The sequence below is a fragment of the Panthera pardus genome, unplaced genomic scaffold, assembly GCF_024362965.1.
Source record: "Panthera pardus isolate Hobbes unplaced genomic scaffold, ASM2436296v1 HiC_scaffold_10, whole genome shotgun sequence".
NCBI lineage: Eukaryota > Metazoa > Chordata > Mammalia > Carnivora > Felidae > Panthera > Panthera pardus.
This window is the reverse complement of record NW_026526655.1, coordinates 8350629-8372843: the sequence shown is the minus strand read 5'-3', so window position 1 is coordinate 8372843 and position 22215 is coordinate 8350629. Positions and strand designations below refer to the sequence as shown.

Here is a 22215-nt window from a genome sequence, read left to right as displayed (position 1 = left end):
TTTGGGGCAGAGCCCTGGGTTCTGAGACCCCGCCCTGAGGGGGGCGGGGTGAAGTGAGACCGGCAGCCGGGCACTGGAGGGGGTGGGGGCCGCGCAGGCTGCGCAGACCGCGCAGACCCCAGGCTGAGATCGGGGAGGGCCCACGCCTTCAAGGAAGGAAGACTCTGCAGGCCCCTGGGGAGAAGGTCACCCCCAGGGGACACGGGGTCAGGTTTCTGCCTGACCTTTCTGCTCCAGCCTCCGCCTCCCTTACCTGCCTAGGCCCCAGGAGGACTTTCCTGACCCCTCTCTGTCCCTGCTTCCCAAGATCTTTTGACGCCCCGTCATCTCACAGGCACACTGTGGGGTCCCTGCCCGTGAACTCCGCAGGGGTAGGGAGGGCCCGGGCTGCTCCCCGCAGTGTCCTGTCTGGGCCAGGTGGGGGTCAAACCTGAATTGCGGGAGTCTCCTGGGTACCAGGGCTGTAGGTCTCAATTCAGGGCCCCGTCCTGAGCTCCCCACACTCTGAGGTTACTCCCGGCTGTGGCCGCCCCTGGGTGTCCACTGCCTGCCTTCCCCACAAACTACAGGTTCCCTCAGGGACAGCCTGTGCGTAGCTGGTCTCTGGTTCCTTTTAACAGCTCTACTGAGGAATCGCTCAGGGTTCCTGGCTGGTTCAGTCGGTAGAGCATGTGACTCTTGATCTCGGGGTCATGAGTTCAAGCCCCACATTGGGCATGGAGCCTACTTAAAAATAAATAAATAAACAGGGGTGCCTGGGTGGCTCAGTCGGTTAAGGGTCCAACTCTTGATTTCGGCTCTGGTGTTGAGTTCGAGCCCCTCGTCAGGCTTGGTGCTGCACAAAGCCTACTTGGAATTCTCTCTCTCCTTCGCTCTCTGCCCCTCCCCCACTCTCATTCTCTCTCTCTCTCTCTCTCTCTCTCTCTCTCGTTCTCTTTCGCGCACGCTCTCTGCCTCTCCCCTGCTGGCACTCTCTCTCTAAAATAAAATAAAATAATTTTTTAATTAAAGAAATAAATAGCAGCTTTACTGAGGTATCACTGACGTACAATCAACTGTATGTGTCTAAAGTGTACACGGTGGGGGCGCCTGGGTGGCGCAGTCGGTTGAGCGTCCGACTTCAGCCAGGTCACGATCTCGCGGTCCGTGAGTTCGAGCCCCGCGTCAGGCTCTGGGCTGATGGCTCGGAGCCTGGAGCCTGTTTCCGATTCTGTGTCTCCCTCTCTCTCTGCCCCTCCCCCGTTCATGCTCTGTCTCTCTCTCTGTCCCAAAAATAAATTAAAAAACGTTGAAAAAAAAAATTTTAAAAAATAAAAATAAAAATAAAGTGTACACGGTGATAAACTCTGATAGATGGGATCATCCGTGAAACCATCACCATGAGCAAGAGAGTGAGAAACCATCACCTTCAACAATTTCCTCGTGCTCTCTTGTAATCTCTGCCCCCAACCTCTCCCCCATCATTAGGCAACTTATTTTTCTGTCACTGTAGATTTGTTTGTATTTTCTAGAATTTTTTACTTATAATCATACAGTATGTACTCTTTTTTGTCTGGCTTCTTTCAGCCGGCATAATTAGTTTGAAATTATCCCTGCTCTGGCATGTGCTGGTAATTCAGTTCTTTTTATTATGGAGAATTGCATTGTCCAGATATATCACCTTTGGTATATTTAGCTACTAAAAATAAAGCTGCTGTGAGCATTCATGTACAAGTCTTGGTATGGACATGTTTCTCTTTGGTAAATACTTAGGAGTGGAATGGCCGGGTTATGGGTAGGTGTGTTTAACTGGTTAAGAAACTGTCCAGCTGTTGTCCAAAGTTGACACACCAATGTACATTCCCACCACGATCGCACGAGAGTTCTAGGTGCTCCGTGTCCTCATCAACACTTGACATGGTCAGTCTTGCTAACTAACACATTCTGATAGATCTGTCTCTCATTGTGATCTTAATTCACACTCCCCTAATGACCAATGGTGTTGAACGTCTTTCATGTGATTCCTTGCCCTCTGTAGATCTCCTCTGGTGAGAAGTCCATTCAAATCTTTCATTTTTTTTTCATAGAGTTGTTTGTTTTCTAATTTTCCATTTGAGAGTACTTTCTGTACTCACCACGCAAGTTCTTTATCAGAAACTTGCTTTGCAAATAATTTCTCCGAGTCTCTGTCTTGTCTGCTGATTCTTTTCCAAATGTCTTTCAAAGAGCAGAAATTAGGTTGATGAAGTATGGTTTATCAACTTTTTTTTCTTTTATGAATCATGCTTTTGGTGTTGTATCTAAGAAATGTTCATTCCCGGTCCAGCACCTGGCAGCCTGTGTGCCCTCATTGCTCAATGTTTGTGAGTGGGGGGGGGGGGGGGGGTGCAGGTCAGGGCAAGGTGAACAGCACATTGAGGAACTTTGGCCCTAGATGTAGGTTCTGGAAAACATGGCTCCAGAGAGCTGCTTAAAGACCCACTGGGAACAACAAAAAATGCTGATGGTGCCTTGAGATTTTCCAGAAGAAACTGAGGGGGACCAGGTTACAGTTGCAGGAGGGCAGTCTGGGATGGGGAGGTGGGCAACTTAGGAGCTCAGATGCCATTATCTCCAGGCATTTTCAGGAGAAAATGGCATTTCTCTTCCTTCCTTCCTTCCTTCTTTCCTTCCTTCCTTCCTCCCTCCTTACTTCCTTTCTTCCTTCTCTCTTTCCCTCCCTCTTTCCTTCCTTCCCACCTTCCCTCCTTCCCTCCTTTCTTCTCTCCTTTCTTCTCTCCTTCCTTCCTCCCTCCCTCCTTCCTTACTTCCTTTCTTCCTTCCCTCTTTCCCTCCCTCTTTCCCTCCTTCCCACCTTCCCTCCTTCCCTCCTTTCTTCTCTCCTTCCTTCCTTCCTTCCTCCCTTCCTCTCTTCCTTCCTCCCTTCCGTCCTTCCTTCCCTCCTTCCCTCCTTCTTTTCTTCTTTTCCTCCTTCCTCCCTTCTTTCCTTCTACCTCCTCTTTATTTCTTTCCCATCTGTCTGTGAGTTAGCTTTATACTCCTTTGAGAATGGCTTCCTCATTCCCTTTGCATCATTTCTTTCCTTGGGCCTTCCTGTCTTTTCTATCTGGGTGATCTCTGCATATAGTAAAACACCAGCCTTTCCTGTCCTGTTGCTACAAATCTTCCTCTGAATCATGATTTCCCATGTTTTTTTTTTTTTCAGCTTTATTAAGGTATAATTGACAATATAAAATTGTAAGATATTTAAAGTATACATCACGGCGATTTCATATAGTAGACATTGTGAAAGGCTTCCCTCCGTCTAGTTAATTAGCATATCCATCACCTCACATATTTATTTATTTATTTATTTATTTTTTGGTGAGAACATTTAAGTTCTACTGTCTTGGTAAATTTCAACTATACAATACAGTGTTGTCTACTATCCTCGCCATTAGATCCTCAGAACTTATTCATCTTATAGCTGCAAGTTTGTACCCTTTCACCAACCCCTCCCTACTTCCTCTGCTCCATGGAGCCCCTGGCTCTGTTTTCTATCTGTTTCTGAGTTTGACTTTTTCTTTTTTTAAGAATCCACATATAAGTGGGGCGCCTGGGTGGCTCAGTCAGTTAAGCGTCTGACATTGGCTCAGGTCATGATCTCACGGTTCGTGGGTTCGAGCCCCACGTCGGTCTCTGTGCTGACGGCTCAGAGCCTGGAGCCTGCTTCGGGTTCTGTGTCTCCCTCTCTCTCTGTCCCTCCCCCACTCATGCTCTCTCTCTCTCTCTTTCTCAAAAACAAACATTTTTAAAAATTTTTTAAAAAGAATCCACATATAAATGATACCATGTAGTATTTGTCTTTCTCTGTCTGGCTTATTTCACTTAGTGTAATGCCCTCAAGTTCCATCCATGCTGTCACAATGGCACAATTTCTTTCTCATGTCTGAATAATATTCCTGTGTGTGTGTGTGTGTATACACATATATGTGTGTGTGTATATATGTATATATAGACCATATTTCTTGTCCACCTATCCATTGATGGACACTTAGGTTGTTTCCATAACTTGGCTATTGTGAACAATGCTGCAAAGAACATGGGCGTGCATCTGTCTCTTTGGTATCCTGTTTTCATTTCCTCTGAATATATAATCAGAAGTGGGAATGCTAAATCATATGGTAGTTTCACATTTTATTTTTTAAAAAAAAAAAACCCTCCATTTTCTTTTCTCTCTCTCTCTTTCTTTCTTTCTTTCTTTCGTAACCTCTGTGCCCTATGTGGGGCTCAAACTCACAGCCCCTAGATCAAGAGTCACATCCTCTACCAAATGAGCCAGCCAGGTGCCCCGTATTATTTTTATAGCAGCTACGCCAATTTACATTCCTGCCAAACATGCACAAGGAAAGGTTCCCTTCTCTCCAAATCTTCACCAATACTTGTTATCTCTTGTCTTTTGTGGCTTTGCTTTTCCCTTCCCTGATGATTAGTAATGTTGACCACCCTTTCACATACCTGTTGGCCATTTGGATGTCTTCTTTGAGAATATGTCTATTCAGTTCCTTTGCCTGCTTTCTAATCAGATTTTTTGCTGTTGAGTTGTATGAGTTCTTTGTATATTTTGGGTGTTAACCTCTCATCAGATGCATGATTTGCAAGTATTTTCTCCAATTCTGTAGGTTGCCTTTTCAATTTTTGATGGTTTCCTTTGCTCTGCAGAAGCTTTTTGGTGATGTAGCCCAACTTTGTTTAATTTTTTGTTGTTGCCTTTCCTTTGGTGTTAAATTCAAAAAAATTCCAAAAAATTGCCAAGACTAACATTGAGGAACTTACTTCCGATGTTTTCTTCTAGAAGTTTTATGGTTTCAGGTTACATTTCATTCAAGCCTTTAATCCATTTTGAGTTGACTTTGGGTGTAGTGTAAGATGAGGGTCAAGTTTCATTCTTTTGCATGTGGATATTCAGTTTCCCCAGCACCATTTATTGACAAGATTATCCTTTCCCCATTATATATTCTTGGTTCTTTTATTGTAAGTTAATTCACCATACATATGTGGGTTTATTTCTGGGCTCTGTGTTCTGTTCCACTGATGTAGGTGTCGGTCTTTATGCCAATACCACACTGTTTTGATTACTATCACTTTGTAGTATAGTTTGAGATCAAGAAGGGTGATGCCTCCATCTTTGTTCTTTCTCGAGATTACTTTGACATTTCAGGGTCTTTTATAGTTCCATACAAATTTTGGTGTTGTTTTTTCCTATTTCTTTGAAAAATGCCACTGGAATTTTGATAGTAGAGCCCTTGGGGGGGGCGGGGGATGGGTAGCCAGTTAAGAACTCTTTCTTTGTTTGCTCTAGTCTGGTCGGTCTCAGGGACACAAGCCCTGTAGGCTTTCAGAGCTAGGTGTCTGGGGGGCCCATCCTTTAGGGGGAAGTCTTAAAAGTCAGGGTGCTGGATGTTGGATCAACACTTGGCTCCTTGGGGAAAAGGTGGAGTTGTGAATCCCTTCGCAATTGTGTGTCACTGTGCCTGGGGTGATGTACGTAATGAGAGTGTATCTCAGACTTTTCAATGTAGATATTTTGTCGTTCTCCTGATGTGTAGTTGTTGCCCAGCTAGTTTCTGAACTTCCTTCAGAGGCAATTGCTCGTGTGTAGCTGTAGAGTCAGGGTGTCCGTGGGAGAAGGTGAGTTCAGGAGTGCCTTCGTTGCCATCTTGGACTGGAACCTCTATGTCTTTTGACCCTGCCAGCCTTTACAAGCTTGGACCAGGCCACCATAGAAAGTTTTCACAAGTCATTCCTCCCTGGCTCGCACGCACTGGCTTTCTCCCCATTGACCTCAGCCTTGCTGTGGGGAAGGGAAGGATCCAGCTCGGTGAGGAAGGGGCAGAGCCAGGCCACCTGCGCCTTCTGGAAGAACTGCCTCAAGCCTGTAAAGACTGTGAGATCTGAGAGGACCTGTCCCTCCCACACTCTTGGCTCTCCTCAAGCTTGTGCGTTCGTCTCAAGTTCTAGGTGTCCTGTCTCCTACATGCCTGTGACGGCGGGCCGTGGGGGGGAGCTTTGAAGGAGATAACAATAATGGCATGAGTTAAAAGTCTTTAGTTGGGGGTGACAAAAAAACAGCAACAAAAAATTATTGGCACCTGTAACCACATCAGGGAAGGCAGTGTCACACCAGTATTATATATAATATATTAATAATAATATAACATGATATGATATGATATAATATAATATAATATAGTATAATATAATGTAATATAATACTCACTTAGGGTGTATATTATCTTCCTAATGCTGCTGTAACAAAGTACCACAAACTTAGTGACTTAAAACAACTCGAATTTATTCTCTCACACTCTGTAGATCAGAAGTGTGGATTGGCTCAGCTAGTTTCTCTGCTCAGCATCTTACAAGGTCAAAACCAAGGTGTTGGCCAGCTGGGCTCTTATTCAGAGGCTCTGGGGCAGTCTGCTTCTAAACTCATTCAGACCGTGGGCAGAACGCAGTTCCTTGTGGTTGCAGGACGGAGGTCCTCGTATCCTCCTGGCTGTCAGCTGGGGCTCACAGAGACCTCTCTCCGGTCTCGGGGCTGCAGGCGGCTCCCTATATTTCAGAACCAGTAAAGGCACACCAAATCCCCCTCACTCCTGGAATCTTCCTGATTTTCCTTTCTGCTGCATTCGGACAGGGAAGGTTCTCTACTTCCACGGGCTCTTGTGATTAGATTGGGCCCCCCTGGGTAACACAGGCTAGCCACCCTATTTCGAGGTCTGTAACCTTAGTTACATTTGCATCCTTTTTGCCTATAACCCAACATAGGCACGGGTTCTGGGGACTAGGGCATAGATATCTTTGAGGGAGGGACTCTGTTTTGCTGACCACAAGGTCTCTAGAACCGCCATTCTGGCCCCATGCAGACTCTGCTTCTGTTTTGCTCTGTGTTGTTCTGTTCTCTCCCACTGCTGAGTGAAGGGGGCGTGGGGTGCATGTGACATACTTTCTCCCCCAATATGTTGAGTCACACCCTCAAAACCCCCATGATCAGAGAGAAAAGGGGAGTCCCTCTCCTAGTTTACTTTGAAACTCCCGAGGGCAGAGCCCTAACTGGCCCAGTGCAGGTCACAGGCCTCTCCCCTGGACTGAGAACACTCTTGAGGCAAGAGAAGGTGTAAGGGACTGTGACTGGCCCGCCCTGGTTGAGAACCCAGCCACAAACCAGAGGGGGAGGTCTGTTATCAAAAAAAGGAAGGGGTGCTGGACATAAAACCTACAACTGCTTTCGTGACTCTCATAATGCGGTGGCAATTTGAGGAACCCCCAGGGTGCCCGGCCTGGCCACCTCATCACGTTCAGCGCCATCCCGCGACGTGCATTGTGTTATTAACCCCTCTGTACCAGGACTGGGTCCCAGCTCCACCACTCACCAGCAGGTTGACCTTTCTCTGGGCCTCAGTTTTTCCCTTAGTAAAACGGGAATGATAATAATAATCTGTGCCTGGCCAGACTATTTAGGCCTGGTGAGGAGACAGATGGGAAGGTGTGTGTGAAGCATCTGTAGGCGTGAGGAGGCCTTTGACCAGAGCCTGGGAGGGATCTCCGAAGCTGAGTCTCACCGGCCCCTCTGGCTCTCGCGCCTCAGTGGTAGCAGCACCAGGGCCGACAGCTTCCTGGCAGACGCTGGCGGGAGCAGGGCTACCCAGAATGCACCTGGCCAGGCTCTGAGCCATGAAAAGGCAGCCATTCAAGGCTGGCTTGGACAGAAGCCGGGTGACGAGAGACAGGGAGCCCTGTGCTCTGGAGAGGAAGGAGGCCTCTGCATGGCCTCCCCGTGGGGCTCAGCTGCCAGGCTGGGAGGGCAGGCCGGCTCTGGGGAAGGAGAGGCGCCGGGGAGGGAAGAGTAAGCTAGTGTTTGAGGCTGAGGGGCTGAAAGGAGGCTGTGTGTGCCCAAGCAGACCATGGCGGGTGGGGACGTGAGTCATTGGTGGCCTGGGGGGAGGGGCAGCCCAGCTGCCCAGGACGAGGGGGCACAATGCCCACCCGCGTGTGAATGCGCGTCAGTGTGAATTTGAACGTGTGTGCTGGGGTGGGACCGGGCTCTGCAAAACTGTCTGGGCCGCCCAAGCCTCCCCAGGCTAGGCACACCCCGTCATGCTCTGAATGTGCCCAAGGCAAGACGGCGCTTCTCCCTGCCAGGGTGTCCTCCGGGTGGCCGGTGCTGGCAATCCATTCCCTGGCTATTCAACCGATAGGCGTCCGTGCCTCCCCTCCGCTCCCCGGTACTCCCCTGTGTCCAGTGTGGTGCGATCGATGGAGGAGGGACAGACAGACGTGATGCCGGCCAAGGGAGCAAGCATCCACCCCAAGGGAGGGGACATTTGAGCTGGGGTTTGAAAGATGAACAGGAATTCACTCGTTTCAGAAGTGGGGAGTGCATTTGAGCAGAAGAAAGCTGGGATCTTGGTAAATGGGAGAAGGCCAGGGTGGCTGGAAGAGGGGCTGGGGGTAGATGTGGGTGGTATTAAGGGCCCGTGGGCAGTGCCCAGAGGTTCCTGGAGGCAGGGACGGGCACAGACTCGAGGACCTGGGGGAGGATCAAAAGAGACCATTACTCGTGGATACAGTAGGGACCTGCCTCATCCTGAGGTGGCGCCCCTGGGCCTGCCAGGTGGGGTTTCACCGGTAGCAGGTGAGGTGGCGAGGGGAGGCCCCTCCCTCCCGGGAAAAACCTCGGGTGTGTGAGTGTACGTGTGTGAAGGTACGTGTCTCTCTAGGCGTGTCCCTGTGTGATGAGTATCTGTGTATGTGTGTCTGCCGTTATGTCCAGGTGTGTGTGTGTGTGTGCATCTCTCCAGAAATGTGCATCCCCGTGTAGGGGGTGTCTATGTGCCTTTCTCACTAGGTGCACACGTGTCTCCTGTGTGTACGAATACGAGCGTTATGCGTGCGTCTCTCCGAATGCGCGTGCTTGTGTGTGAACGTGTCCGTGCGTCTGTCTGGCCGCGTGTAGGAGCGCTTCCTCCGTTCCTGTGCAGCCGCTCCACCCCACTTCTCCCAAGCCTGCCCAGATGCCGGTTCCCGAGCCTTTGTGAACCCTGGCTTCTCTTTCAGCTGCCCAGCCCCGCCCTCAACTGACTGGCTCCCACACCCCCCCCACCCCCTAGCCCCGGGTGGCCTTGGCTGACCCCCAGACCAGCCAGTGGGGGCGCAGGCAAGGGAAAAGGGCCAGAGAGCGGCCAGCCCTCCAAGGAGCTGCGTCCACCCTCCACCGGCCAGCCTGGGAGCCTCCACCGGCCAGCCTGGGAGCTCCTCCCTCCCAGGAGAGAAGGATTTGTCAGGAAACCACGTGGGAACATTGCCCACACAGCCACCCACCCCTCTCGTCTTCCTCCTGGGGCCCCCAGTCTTACAGGTGTGTTTGAGAAGGCGATTTGAGAGTCCAAGGGGATTCGGCACGAGTGAGGAGACTGGCCGGCACCCCTGCCCCTGCTTTCTTGATAACAGCAGCTTCCTTTGAGGGACCTGCCCCTCCAGGTTGTTCCTGTGGGGCTGCTGGTCCCAAGGCCCTGCCCCAACCACCACAGGGGACGCATGAGCCAGGTCTAGCCGGTGACAGTATCCAGGCCCCCAGACACGATCACTGACCCAGGTTTGGGCGTGTGACTGAGGCAAAACCAACGAGAGTCCTTCCCTGGAATTTTATACATGGAGGTTGGGAGGGGAAAAAAACAAAAAACAAAAAACAAAAAAAACACCTCTTTCCTCTGGGATCATCAAGATAGAGCGATAAAGGCCTGAGGCCATCTGCACACCTACCTCTCTCCTACTCTTCATGGAAGGAGCCTGCGGATGTAGAAGAGCCAGGAGATGGGCGGACTATCCAGGGGTGTGGGTTGTAAGGAGACAAGAGAGAGCAAGAGAGAGTGGTTTCCCCCCATAGGAGTAAATACATTCCTTTTGCTTGAGCTAGTTTGAGTTGGGCTTCTGTCTCTCACACCCAGAGGAGCCCTAAATGGCACTGAACACTCCTTGCTGTCTCTCCCTGCCTCCCGCAGACCCCACACAGAGGCCGCGGCCACCCTTTCCCACTCTCCTCCAGCTCTTCCTTAACTGCCACCTGCTGGGCTGGGAAAAGTGAATTCCTCAGCTCTCCCCACCTCTACCCCCACTTTCCTCAACAGCTGCCTCCCCATCCTGGCCTCCTTCTATTCAGGGTCACAGGAGACAGTGTCCCTCCTCTGCCCCTGCTCACACCTAAGAGAGCTGGAACTGGAGGGCTCAATGCCAGTGGATCCCAAACCTGCCTGTACCTCAGAATCATCTGGGAAACTGAAAAAAAAAAAAAAAAAAAAAAACAATTTCCCAGGTTCCACCAGATTCTCTGCAGGCAGGCCCTGAAATTATAATTTAAAAACATCTTCACTGGTCATGGCCATGTTAGCTTCTTGGTTGTTCATTCAGTCTTGGCTTGAGCAGCATTTGGCCATCAAAGGACATCTGGGGGTCCCCAGGAACAGGATGTTGTTCATTGTGTTGCTCAGGTGGAGCCCCTTTTAACTCTCCCGCCCATCTTCTCTGGAGGCCTTGTGATCTGAGCTTCTCTCTGGCCCGATCTTCCTTTGGGTGCGGGGACTTCCCAGACTCCAGACCAGATCCCCCATGCTTTGAAAACCTTGTCCTCCCTGCCCCCCTGAACTCTTCCTCCCTTCCTCCACCTCCCCACCTCTCTGCCAGCTTCTTCTCGGTCTCTCTTTCTCTTCCTCCTCTGTGCTATGTCCTCCTGACTGAGCAGTTCTTCCCAGGATGCCCTGCAGGGTGGTCATCCTCTACAGTAGATGTGGGTGGCCACCAGGGACAGAGGCAGTGAAGATGGTAAGCCTCACCCCACACCTCCTCACAGGACGGTAAGTTACAATGAAATCAGTGCCACCCCATCCCTGCCTGGGAGCCTGGGGGAGCCCCACTCTCCATCCTGTGCAGCAAAGCTTCTCTCTGGGTAGATTCAAGGACATGATGGCCAAAGGTTGGCTAACACTCCAGTGAGATCATTGTGTGGGGCACCCAGGACCAATTAGAGAAAGTTCTGGATGCAGGGCACTGCTCTGCTGGGCTGCTGGACTCGTTCAGTCATGGGGAGCGGGGTCTGTGCTGTATTTCTTGCCAAGCACACGTCTTCAGGGACACTCTTTTCACTACAGAGGGATGGCTTCTAATTCTGATACACCACTGCTAATCAGCAGGCCCTCTGCAAGTGTAGACGGCCACACTCGAAGCACTGGCCATGGCTGCCAGGGTAGGGTAGCTCCTCAGAGTCTTTGACCATGAAAATGAATTCCATCACACACTCACACACACCCCACGGCCGCACTGATGTGATTAAAGCCAGGGCAACGCGGCCTCTGTTCACGGCAGTCTACGTAAGGAGCCCAGGGCTCCCTACACCCGGCATTCAGGTTCTCTGGGGCCCAAGTCAGCCCCACTTTGTCCAGTCAAAGGCTGACCCAGGACAACCTCTGGCCTTTCAGATGTCTCCCCACACCAGAATGTCTGCGGGTCCTTGGCCTCCCCTCCACCCCCCACCCCTTCCCCCGTCAACGGCCACGATGCTCTTGCGTCAAACCAGCAGGATCTGGATTCCAACCAATTCTAGAGTGTTCGTGGAGCAGATACAACAGAAAGTGGGAATAGGGATGGAGAAAGGGAAATGGCAGAGGAAAAAGGAGCAGGGATGGGGAGGAAAGGAGAGGGAAGGTACAAAGGAGGTGCGGGGAAGGAAGAGGGACTGAGGGAAGGGGAGTTTCTCCCACATCAGGGGCTCTCTGAGCTCCCTCTTCCAGGGCAGCGCCTCAGCCTGAAAGAGGGGACAGTGACAGGGACATCTAACCCACCGCCGCTGCATGGGACTCCCTCTGCCTACCCAACTACCTTTCCCATTCCCCCACCATCCCTCCAGGCTACAGACAGACCACCTCCCCATGCCCAGCCCCACCCCACCTCCTGGGACCTGGGTTCTGCAGCTTCCATAGCCTTTAGCCAGGGCTGTGGGCCCCGGAGAAGATTCCATCTGCAGACTGACCTCCCCCCTCCTCAGGGCCTTGCTCAACCACCTCAACTGTGGTTTGAGATAATCAGCAGGAATCCGCTGGGGTTCTGCCCACAGGGGCTGGGACAGGTGGAATGAGCCAGACTGGGTGAGCCTCCGAGCGCTTCCTGATAGGGACAGGCCCAAGCAGCCTGCAGGGTGAGAACTGACCAGGGGCTGGCCCGGCTCCCACATCCCCATCCCCCCACCCCACCCCGGGCAGTCAGGGACTGAGTATTTAACTTTCATCCGTTTCCCCCCATCCTAGTTCCACGTAGGTACGCACAGATCAAATGAATCCACGATGACAAACTGTTCCTCTCAATGAACCAAATTCCACTGGCAAACACTCAGTTGGCCTTTAGCGGCTCCAGCCATCACCACCCCCTTGAGCCCCGGTGGGTTCTGGGGCCTTTGGGTCAGGCCAAATATTAATACTATCAACAGCAGCCAACCTGTCATAATGCCACCATGTAGGAGACACTAATCTACGCACTTCGCATGCGTCATCTCGCGTAACCCTGTGCTGGCAGGAAATTGAGGTCTCAAGGGGATAAGCCACCTGCCCCTACTGACAGCCCGGAAGTGTAGAGCCCTGACCCCACCCCCACCCCTCCAGTCTCAGAACCTGGGCTCCAAGCCCCTTCCCAGGGGCGGCTGTGTCTGCCCCTCCCAGGCACCTGAGGAAACCCCATAGCTTCTGGGTGAGAGGTCAGTGCTGACCCTGGATGGGATGTCCTTGGCCAGGCTGCCCTGGCCCTCCCTCCAGGCCACACTTGCAAGGTGAAGGGGCAGAACCCAGAAGCCTGGGCAGTGGAGTGCAGCGCTGGGTGACCTGTGGGACAGGTGGCCAGTGGGGCAGGGGCCGGCAGCCAAGCCAAGGAGGGGCTCTGGGCTGCAGGTCAGACCCTCCTCTGCTCCTTCCCTACTTGGGAGGGGCCATTAGAAACAGCACTGGCCCCAGGGTTCTTGACTGGAATTCTGCCTGGAAGGCCCTTCACATTCCCTGATTGGAACTTGCAACATGCCGGCAAATTCTATCAAATCTTGGGTTTTTCCTCCTCCTCCAAGGGCCTCTGGAGCCTTAAAGAAAGAGCTGGGGGCTCCTGGCTGGTTCTGTCAGTAGAGCATGTGATTCTGGATCTCAGCGTTGTGAGTTTGAGCCCCATGTTGAGTGTAGCGATTACTTAAAAATAAAATCTTAAAAAATAAATAAAGAGGCTCCTCACCCCAGGCTCAGGGTCCTAGGTTTAGGGCCCAGCTTGGCAGGCATGGCCTTATCAGAGTTCCTACCTCCAGCCTCTATACTCAGGGACCTCCCGGCCTCCCTAGGGAACCCCTTGGCAGGAAAATAACTCCCTGCCACTGCTGTCCCCTGGAGAAGGGCTCAGGGGCCTGCTTCTTGAGCCAGCCAAGCCTTCTGGCTTTGTTTACTATAAGACCTGACCCCCTGGGTTTTCCTCCTCTGGGCACCTCTATTTCCTCCTTTGTAACTGGGAATAAAATAGTACATGCCTCTAGGATTAAGTGATTCATGTGTGAGCCTAGAATCATGCTTGGCGTATTGTAACTGCTTGATGAATGTTAGCTATTCTTTATTGCACTGTTAAATGCTTCCATTTCAATTCTATGGGCATTTTCTGAGGTCCTGCTGTCAGCTCAGCCATGGGACCTCATCATGGAGCAAGACTAGAACAGACCTGTGGGCAACGGCCAAACCAGCAGAGGTTTTTACCTGCTAGACGATTCTGGAAGTCACCCGGATGGAAACACCCATCTCCCCAGACCCTGCTGAGCCAAGAATTCCCTTCTGTGTCTTCTGTCACTTGAGCCCACTCCCTAGGAAACGCTGGGTCTGGCACACACACAGGCAGATTAATAAAGGCTGGGGACAAAAAAGGGGTTTGAGTGAAATATTTGTTGATGGATGAAAAGAGAGATGGTTGGGGCCAGGCAAGCAGGCCTTCCCTTGGTAGTGAGGGGAGCCCTCTGAGGCAGGAGGGACCCCAGAGGGGGAGAGGGCCTCCACTTTGGGGCACAGAAAAAGGCTTCCGGAGCTGTGGCCCCTAACACGGGCAGCCTAGCCTCCTGGGGCGTCTTATCTCACAGACATTGCTCCCCCCTGCAGCCCCTCTCCCCTGCAGACAAGCCCTAGATGGCTGGCCCAGGGGCCCCAACAGCAGGGTGCAGGGAGGCCTCCCTGGGAAGGGGGAATGGGGAGAAAGCAGAGGGAATCGGAGGGGGAAAAGGAAGCTTTGTCTTCCTCTGCCTCCCCTACCACGGAAAAAAAAGTCCTAATAGGGCCAGAGGGAGCCGGTGGGGACCGCGGGGCGCCAGGAAGGTTGCAGGTGGGTGGTGTCCTGGTTCACAGTCTTCCAGAAGGGCCGACGACCCCATGGAAGCTCCGCGGGAGAAACCGAGTACCCGGGGGCAGGGGTGACGGGAGCGATCCTCGTGGGCTCCGAGGTCCCCACTCCCGGTCGGGCCTCGGGTTCCGCCTCTAGGAAATGGGCCACCCGCGCTCGCCGCAGTGCGGAGCGCTGGCCCGGCGGCCGAGGGGCTGGAGGGCCGGGGGCGCCGAAGGGGTTAACGCACCTGGGCCGCCGCCGCCCCTCCCGGTCCCTCCTCCGGCCGCGGGGAAGTGGAAAGTCGCGGCGGGGGCGCGGCCCGGCCTTCGCTCCCGCCCGCCCCGTCCTCGTCCCCGCCCGCCGTCCCCGAGCCGCGGCGCCCAGAGCTGCGACCCGCGCGCCCCGCTCCGCCGCCGCCCCGGCCCGGGCCGCCATGTCTCTGTGGTGAGTGGGGGACCCGGCCGGGCCGTCGGGCGGGGGGCCGGGCCGGGGGGCGCGGGGACCCTGGGCTCCCTCCCCCGAGGTCCGGGATGCACGGGGGTGGGGGGGGAGCCGGGCGGCTCTCGGGGATGGGAGGATGCCGCGCCGGGTGCCCCGGGGCTGGCCTCAGTTTCCCGGGACGGACGGGCTCGGCGGCGGCGGCGGCGGCGGCGGCGGCCGGGATGCCCGGGGATGCGCGGCGCCCGCACCAGCCGGACGCGGCCGGGCTCCGCGGAGCCCGTGCGCGCTGCCCTCGCCGGCGGCCCCTCGGCTCTGCCCGGCCCGGGCCCCGCGGCACCCTGAGCCCACCTCGGGACCCCGGGCTTTGGGGACTCAAGGGCTCTCCGGCAGCCCGGTCGCGTCCCCCGTTCTGAGGGCCTCCTGCGTCCTGAGCGACCGCCGTCCTCTCCCCCGCTTCCCCCCCCCCCCCCCCCGCCCCGAGGGGCTTTCCTTCCTCCGGGGGAGCTCGGGCCTCCAGCCCCACTCCCCCTGTCCCCTTCTCTTTACTCCCCTGAGGGACTTCAGTCCTACAAATGGAGTGGGGTGGTGCAGGTGGATAGGCCTGGGCAGAGGGGCCTCGCCCGCATCCCCTTCCCCTGGGGTGACCCCCGCCGGACTTCCTCCAGTCCCGACCTCCCCGACTCAGGGGAAGGGGTGTTTCGCTGAAACGCCTGGGGCAAGAGACCCTGACCCAGAACATTCTGCTGTCCCCCTTGGGAGGGTCGAGTCTTGGGTCACACCCCCCACTCCAGCACCTGGGGTGACCCAGTCTTCCTCCTACCCCATAAACCGGAACCCTGGGAATCCATGGGAAAACATCGCTCCAGGGGGCTCAGCATTTACCAGCCCTGGGTGCCTGAACCTTCAACTAGTCAGGCATGAGGGCCACCCCCAACTTCTCCAGCATCCCTGTAATGCCACATCGCAGTCTATTTCTTCCATTTGCCCTGCGGCTCCCCCTCTGGAGGTTGGGGCTGTCTCCCTCTTGGCCTGGCCCTGTGACGCCACACTTCTGGACTGCCTGTGTCCCCAAAGCCCCCAGCCCCTGTGTCTCCACAAGAGAGACCAGGCCAGGAGGCCTAGCCACCTCCAGAGTGTGAGCTGAGGAGAGAGGGTCCTGGGGCCCCAGGGCTCAGGCCCCCTGCCTTGGGCCTGCCAGCACCTCTAGCAAAAAGCTCTAATTTTTGCTTCCGAAATGGGTGTGGTAGGAGCTCTGTGGACAAAGAGGGTCCCTGGAGAGTGGAGGTCTGAATGTGTTCCCTTCCCCGGGGAGGCAGAGCTGGGGGAACGCCATCTCTCCTAGGGGGAGAGTGGGGCCCAAGCTGAGCAGAGCCGGTAAGACGGCAGGAGACCCCTGTCCCATTCTCGGGCCTCGCTCGGCCATGAGGGCAGCTATTGTGCGTTGGATCAGATGGATGGGGTGGAAGGGGAAGGGACAGGCTTCTTCAGGTCCCACGTTAGAGACTGTCCCTGGTGTCCCCCCAGAGGTTCCTGAGCTCCCAAGCTGTAGAGCGGGTGCTGTCTCTGCCCCCCCAGGATGGTTCACCCCAATGGGTCATGAAGTTTGCACAGAGAAATGAAAGCAAACCGGGTGCCTTGCCGGGGTCGGGGAACAGGCAGAAAGTCTCCACCAGAGGTCGTCCTTGTAGACGCACAGCATCCCCGGACTGCATACCCACTGTGTGCCAGGCACATTAGACAGCACTCCAATTCCTTGTTGTTATCCTCATGCCGGGGAAAAAGAAATGACAGTTTGGAGAGGTTAAGGGGACCCACTCAGAGTCACTCAGCTTATAAGTGGCAGAGCCAAGATTTAAACCCCTGCAGCCTGACTCCACAGTGCTTGTACTTAAACTTCGTGCATCGAGGTTGCCCTGGTCCTGGAAGAGGGAAGTCAGGGTGGGGGAGAAGGCAGGACCCTCCTCTGACCACTCGGGCCGCAGGACCTGAGTCTGTGTCCAGGCTCCACATGCCCATCTGGGACTGCAGCTCCGAACAAGGCTGCTGGAGAGTCACAGGGGACTCACCCCTTCCTCTCTCCTCTGAACCACCCTCCATCCCCTCACCCCTAGGAAGAAAACCGTCTACAAGAGTTTGTGCCTGTCCCTGGCCCTGCTGGTGGCCGTAACGGTATTCCAGCGCAGTCTGACTCCCAACCAGTTTCTGCAGGCACCCCCGCCCCCCACTCTAGAGCCACCAAAGGCTCAGAAACCAAGTGGACACCTGGTGAACCCCAACAGTTTCTGGAAGAACCCGAAGGATGCGGTTGCCCCCACGCCCATGGCCTCACGAGGGCCCCAGACTTGGGACATCAACATCACTAACTGCTCGGTCAATGTCAACCTGACCCACCAGCCCTGGTTCCAGGGCCTGGAACCACACTTCCGGCAGTTTCTGTCCTATCGCCACTGCCGATACTTCCCCATGCTGCTGAACCACCCGGAGAAGTGCCACGGTGACGTCTACCTGCTGGTGGTGGTCAAGTCGGTCATCACGCAGCACGACCGCCGCGAGGCCATCCGCCAGACCTGGGGCCGTGAGCAGGAGACGGTGGGCAGGGGCCGCGGCGCCGTGCGCACCCTCTTCCTGCTGGGAACGGCCTCCAAGCAGGAGGAGCGGGCCCACTACCAGCAGCTGCTGGCCTACGAAGACCGCCTCTACGGCGACATCCTGCAGTGGGACTTTCTCGACAGCTTCTTCAACCTGACCCTCAAGGAGATCCACTTCCTCAAGTGGTTTGACATCTACTGCCCCAAAGTTCACTTCATCTTCAAGGGCGACGACGATGTCTTCGTCAATCCCCCCAACCTGCTCGAATTTCTGGCGGACCGGCAGCCACAGGAAGACCTGTTTGTGGGCGACGTCCTGCAGCACGCCAGGCCGATCCGCAAGAAGGACAACAAATACTACATCCCGGGGGTTCTGTACAGCAAGGCCAGCTACCCGCCGTACGCGGGCGGAGGGGGCTTCCTCATGGCCGGCAGCCTGGCCCGGCGCCTGCATCACGCCTGCGACACCCTGGAGCTGTACCCCATCGACGACGTCTTCCTGGGCATGTGTCTGGAGGTGCTGGGCGTGCAGCCCACGGCCCACGAGGGCTTCAAGACTTTCGGCATCTCTCGGAACCGCAACAGCCGCATGAACAAGGAACCCTGCTTTTTCCGCTCCATGCTTGTGGTGCACAAGTTGCTGCCCGCCGAGCTGCTGGCTATGTGGGGGCTGGTGCACGGCAACCTCACCTGCTCCCGCAAGCTGCAGGTGCTCTGACCCCGGCCCGACCACCGGGCCAGGCGAGGGCAGGTGTTCCTGAGCCCCAGAAATCATGGGGCCGGAGCCGCAAAGCCAGGACGTGGTCTGTGGTCCCCTGCAGGGAGCTGGAGGGTTTGGGCCGTGTGCGCCCCTGGGTGTGATGGGGTGCAGTTAGCCGGAAGGAGGCCTCCCTGCGCGGACACTCCCCAGAAAGTGGAGCTGAGGCCCAGGACTGTTGGGAACTGCCCGGACCGCGGGAGGATCATCTCGGGAACCAGGCCACCAGCCACGGGTCGCCCTCCTAACCTGGGTGCCCTGCGTGGCTCCCCGTGACCTGGTGGAGGCCCTGGCGGTCTCTGAAGGAAGCCGGTGCTCAGGTACCCGGGTCAGGCCTGACCCCGGACGGGTCTGTGGCGGCCCTCTCATCTTCACAGAGAAGATCCTCGTTCTCCCATGAAATGCCTCAGTCTCCCCCCGCTGGGCCCAAGCAGCCCTTTCAGGAGAGGCTCAGCCCTGTGCAGGCTCACAGGCCCCCCCCTTCCCCCACGGTCCCTGCCCCTGGGTCTCCAGGAGACGGAACCTCAGAAGGCCCTCAGTGCCACTCCCGCCCCCCAGACCCGCCTGGAGTTGCTGCTCAGTGTCTGCTCCCAGGTGGCCTGACTCCTGGCCGTGGCCTGTGATGCTCCATCTGCCTCTGTCTGGACGCGCGGCTGGCCGCTCCGACTACCTCAGCCATCCTCAGAACCTCCGGGCGGGCCGCAGCACCCCCCCCGCCCCCCCCCCCCGCCCCTGACACAGGGCCAGAGAGCAGTGCTCCAGCCCCCCGCGGTCACGGTGCTGCCCCACCGGCCCAGGGCCCTCGTGCGGTCCCACTGAGGCCTGGCTCCCCGGCCGGAAACCAGCTGGTTTGGCCCTGGAGATGGACGTTCCTCTATTACTGTGAAGTTTTATTTATGAAGAATCTGGAAGGAAAGAGTGCCGGGCCTCGGGAGATGGTGGTATTCTTCCCTCCCCTTCCCTCATTCCAGCAAGAGTCCACCTCCCTCGGCCACTCGCCTCCCCCCAGAGCACCCCCATGCCCGTCACAGCGCCCCCCCCCCCAGAACCCTGCCCTCCCTGCACGCCTACTTCTCCAGGGCCTGAGCAGGCCAGCGTGTGCCCCTGGGAGGGGATGGAGGGACCCTTGTGTTCCACCTCGCCCGGGGCCAGGGGTCCTTGTGGATGGGTGCAGAAGGATGCCACTTCATTTCTCAGGGTGGAGTCACCTGGGAAGCGACTGCGGGATCAACTCTGTTTTCTCAATAAAAGGAGGTGGTTGTTTTCCGGTGTGAAACTTCCTGTCACCATTGCCATCAGAGAGTGTCCAGGGCCCAGGTTGCCAGAGATTTCTGAAGACACGGCTTGTTCCTCCCTCTTGCTGGTGGGTACACAGGACCGCTTGAAGGGCTTTAGAGGGATGTGGGTGCCAGGATTAAAGCAGAGACCACAGAGAGACGCCCCCTGGACGGGGCGCTGGAGGGGAGAAGCATGCCGGCTAATGGTGCATTCCCGTGGAGCCTGATGCGCCCGTGAGCGGGGTCGGGTGGGGGTGTGCACGAGCTCGCGGGCTCCCTGATGTCCCTTGGGTCAACCTGGAAGCACTGATACGGTTGACGAGAAGCACTGAAACAGTGGCTCCGTGGGGTCGGGGGTTGGTGGTTCAGGGGACTGCAGGGTATGGGGAACCTTGGCCTAAGTTGCTTACCTCTAGGTTGGGGAAAGCAGCTGTCCCCAGAAGAGTCGCTGGGGCCCTAGTGAGCAAACCAGCTGCTCCCTGCCTGGGCCCAGCTCCAGGCATCACGGAGTAGGTCAGGTGCCCCCGGCTGTCTACAATGGGCCTCTCCTCCAGGGAAGTGGAAGGAATGGCTGGGTCCTAACGTCACACAACATCTAGGAGTGCAGAAGGGGGCACGGGACTAAACGGCTGTCCCTCGCGGCCCTGGCTGCCTGGGTCCAAGCCCCCAGAGGGAAAAGGGACACGGCGGCTCTTCCTCCTCAGCCCAGATTTTCCCATGTCTCAGACGACCAGCTGCATAATTTGAAGGGCCCAGTGCAAAATGAAAATGCAGGGCCCCTGGTTTTAAAAGTTAAGAATTTCCAGCTTGCCACAACAGAGGGTTAAACCAAGCACACAGCCTGCTGAGCACAGGTCACACCCCCAAGTCGTCAGCGCCCTGTGTCCCTCATACCTTGTGAAGCCAGGGGCTCCAGAAAGCAGAGGGGGGCAGTAGGTCCTCTGTCTAACCTGAGCTCAGTCCACAGAGGACAGGGGCATCAGGGAGGGACACCCAGGAGACTGGGAGGTGGAAGGTGGAAGCAACGAGCCCTGGGCGGGGTTCCAGGGACAGCACTGTGTTCGGCTAGGACCTGAAGAATGAAGTTTAGAGCTAGAGGAGGCCGTTGTACCCGAAGCAGAAAAGAGCTCCTCTCCGGGGGTGCTAGGGTGGGGTGTGAGAAGGGACAGGAGGGGCGCCTGGCTGGCTCAGTCAGTTTAAGTGTCCAGACTCTTGGTTTTGGCTCAGGTCATGATCTCACAGTTCGTGGGTTCGAGCCCCAAGTCAGGCTTCGCCCTGACAGCCCAGAACCTGCTTGGGATTCTTTCTCTCCTTATCTTTCTGCCCCTCCCCCACTCACACTTTCTCTCAAAATAAATAAACTTTAAAAAAGAAAGAAAAGAAAAACGGACAGGAGCCTGCGAGGGAAGTAGGGCCTAGTCTCAGGCCTGCATTGCAGGAAGATGTTCAGACTTGATCTTGAGAGCAAAGGGACAAGGTGCAGGGGCCCTGGGTGTGCACCCCCTTCCTGTGGGTCCCGTGGACCTGAGGCTTTAAGGGGAGACTGCACTTCCCAGCATGGGAATTTGCTCAGCCGTGGGCCCCCAGGGATGCCTTGCTGCTGACCCCATTTCAGACTTCAGGGGCCCAGGCCTGAGCTGGCAGAACTGGCAAAGGAGTGGGGCTTCTGTGCTGCATGGCAGGAGGAAGGGAGGAAGGTCAGGTTGCCCACCAAAGGGGGCCAGTATGTCAGGACCCCGCCCGACACAGGATGGGGAGCAGCCTTCAGCCCTGGGGGTGACAGTGCCTCTGCGTCCTGAAGGAGGGGTGGCATTCCTGCGCAAGAAGGGGAAGGAGGTCAGTCCTGGCTGGGAACATGCAGGGCATCAGGGACAGCGGCCAGCGGCCTGGCGGACAGGGCTGGAGATGGGAGAGACGGGGGTGGCAGTGTCCTGGTGAGAAAGGCGCATCTGCTGGGGGTGAGGTTGTTTTCCGCAGGCATGGAGGTTCTGCAGGCACCTTCCAGAGCCAGGAACAAACAAGATCGGGTGGAACCCTCGAGACATGTCCATGACCCCGGTCCCGTTTGGGACATGGAGAGGCAGCCAGTCCCAGGTCCCAAGAGCATCAGGCTGACACAGCCCCAAGGCCGCCCCACCACTGTCCCTGGCTCCTCTGTCCCCTCAGCAGGAACAGAACTCCAGGAAAGAAGGAGTTGGTGACTGGGGACATTGCTGAGACCATGCCCACCCTACGCCGGCTGCCCAGAAGCATGGCTCCAGCCCAGAGGGCACCCCAGCTGACCAGCCCTCAGCCAGCTCCTGGCCTGGCTCTGCCCCTTCCACTCAGCCGGCCCTGGTTTCCTCAGTCTGCCTGGGAGTGTGACCTTGGTCTGATGCCGATCACTTGGGGAAACAGGCACAAAGGCCACTCGGGGAAGCTTTGCAGGTAACAGTGACGACAACTGCCATTTTATGGGGCTTAGTCAATATGCCTGGCATTTCACATGTATAATGGGTATGACCTTAACTCAGGGTACAAATACGGATACATTTCAGCGTTTCTCGTTGAGTGATGGAGCGCCAGCTCCTCCTGTGCCCCCACTGGCAGAAAACTGAAGCAGAGGAGGACATTCCAAAATACGCCCCTTTGGCGTGAGAATTATCTGGAGCTGGTTATTCTTCAGAAACAGCAGACACAGGAGCAGCTCTGAAGAATGAGTGGATGTTACTCTTTTGCAAGGGGACGTTTCATCTTGTGAAAGAAATCTGCGCTT

General features: G+C 55.7%; 1 protein-coding gene across 1 annotated transcript; it reads left to right on the top strand.

Annotated features, from left to right (window-relative positions):
• Positions 1-14709: 14709 nt before the first annotated feature.
• B3GNT7 (UDP-GlcNAc:betaGal beta-1,3-N-acetylglucosaminyltransferase 7) lies at positions 14710-19459 on the top strand. Its single transcript, XM_019445599.2, has 2 exons — positions 14710-14841; positions 16950-19459. The coding sequence occupies exons 1-2, from the start codon at positions 14831-14833 to the stop codon at positions 18142-18144; spliced, it is 1206 nt and encodes a 401-aa protein (XP_019301144.1). The 5' UTR covers positions 14710-14830; the 3' UTR covers positions 18145-19459.
• Positions 19460-22215: the final 2756 nt, after the last annotated feature.